The sequence below is a fragment of the Aplysia californica genome, unplaced genomic scaffold, assembly GCF_000002075.1.
Source record: "Aplysia californica isolate F4 #8 unplaced genomic scaffold, AplCal3.0 scaffold00257, whole genome shotgun sequence".
Classification (NCBI taxonomy): Eukaryota; Metazoa; Mollusca; class Gastropoda; order Aplysiida; family Aplysiidae; genus Aplysia; species Aplysia californica.
The window spans coordinates 684,100-685,759 of record NW_004797527.1 but is presented as its reverse complement, the minus strand read 5'-3'; the positions used below and the strand labels follow the sequence as shown (position 1 = coordinate 685,759).

The window sequence follows — 1,660 nt, the reverse complement described above, 5'->3', positions numbered from 1 at the left end:
ATGATGATGATGATGATGATGATGATGATGATGATGATGATGATGATGATGATATTATTGATTCCTCTGTATCTCTCTGATCTCAGGTCGGATGTTCAACTGCTGTAGGCCTACTATCTGGTGGGAGTCTTGACATAATAAATATGTCCAAACCATGTTCGTTGTTTTTCAATGTATTCCGAACAGTGAGTCGAGCCACGTTTCATTCCACACCCTGTCTCTTCTTGCGATATTCGAAGTTTTCGTTGGGGGTCTCATTTCACAGGCGTTTTTCTACTTTGGCGACTATTGTTTATTGTCAATTTTTGGACTTAGTTGCAAAGTGTTAGTTTGAAGAAGTTGTTAATGAGTATAATATGCTTTGTTTCCATTGTGGTGTTGGGATTTGAAAGTAAGATGCCAGTTGGTAAGTAACAGCATTGGCCGTTTATATAATAATATTTTTGTTACTAAATTTCTCTATTTTTCCGTTTTGGGTAATAGGCTCTCCAGGTATCTGAACTCTTCTTCATCCTTGTTTTTTTGCATTGTCGTTGTGATGATTAGTGGGTCTTTTTGGCGGATCTCGATCGCCTTGGTTTTGCTTGTGCTGATCTTCATATTATGCTCAAATATAGGCTTAAAGAAAGAGAAAACAAATCTTCCGAGAATGGTTTTGTTATCAGGCAAAAATCTGTAATACGTTGCGTGTTTCCGGTCAAGAAAAACATAGTTTAGAAAGGAGGAGGAAATTTCGAACTTCGAACTTTCTCGTAACAACATTCAGTTCTCATTGAGGTAATAAAATGTTTTTGCGCTGCCACTTCGATCCTGAAGAAACTGACACAAAAAGTATCCTTATCCTTTTTTTAACGCAGTTTTTTTTCTCGCTTCTATCGACATAGTTTAGATAATTTCGGAGGAGGGCTTCTGCATTATCTGCCAGGGCCAACCTAGACTGAAAGGGATACAACATCCCAGAAGAAAGATCGAGATTATCGATAAAAATACTACTCACCCCGGAATCGAACTCGGATGTCCTGCGTGCGACGGTGAAACTCCTGACAGCTACATCACAGAAGCCGATCGTATCTTTATATTATCTTAATTTCAGCGGCCTGTCAGATGGTCTCGAGCACAAACCTTCTCAGACGGGAAACGTAGATCAAGTTTTTTTTTTTACAGGAGGAAAACAGTAAACTGATTTGCCCTAACTTGGCTGCGGGACATAGATGGTTTGGTCAAATTGCTGTTTGGCAAATTTCTATTGGTTTGACAACTGAGATGTGAACAGATGTGGTATATAAAGGGTTTCCCTGCTACTGAAAGCATTTAAACATCATGGAGAAACTCCGCAATGATTATTATGCCTGAAGTCATGGTTGCTTCATGTATTCTTACCGTTTGGTCACACTCCGTGACCTCCCTGTCCACTAGGTGTCGACAGCCAGCTATATAGATTCTCTGCTCTCGGCATCGCTCTCGTTCACCTGGAAGAGAAGACATTTATCACTTTGGGAAAAATAAGCTGCCGTGTTTTGGTTGAGCAGATGTGTATTGTAGGTGAGTACCTTTTCCACTTTGTTAAACAAAAATCATTATTTTTCTGGTATTCTGCATTGTAGTTTGGCAGGTGTGTGTAGGTGTGTATGTGTGTGTGTGTGTGTGTGTGTGTGTGTGT

The 1,660-nt window shown here is 39.8% G+C and overlaps 1 protein-coding gene across 1 annotated transcript in view; it reads right to left on the bottom strand.

Moving 5' to 3' along the window:
- Positions 1–1,660, bottom strand: part of LOC101853007 — a 13,411-nt gene that overhangs the window by 4,717 nt on the left and 7,034 nt on the right. Inside the window, exon 4 of the mRNA XM_005100712.3 lies at positions 1,381–1,469. Within this exon, the coding sequence (XP_005100769.1) occupies positions 1,381–1,469 (89 nt within the window). The remainder of the gene's footprint in view (positions 1–1,380; positions 1,470–1,660) is intronic.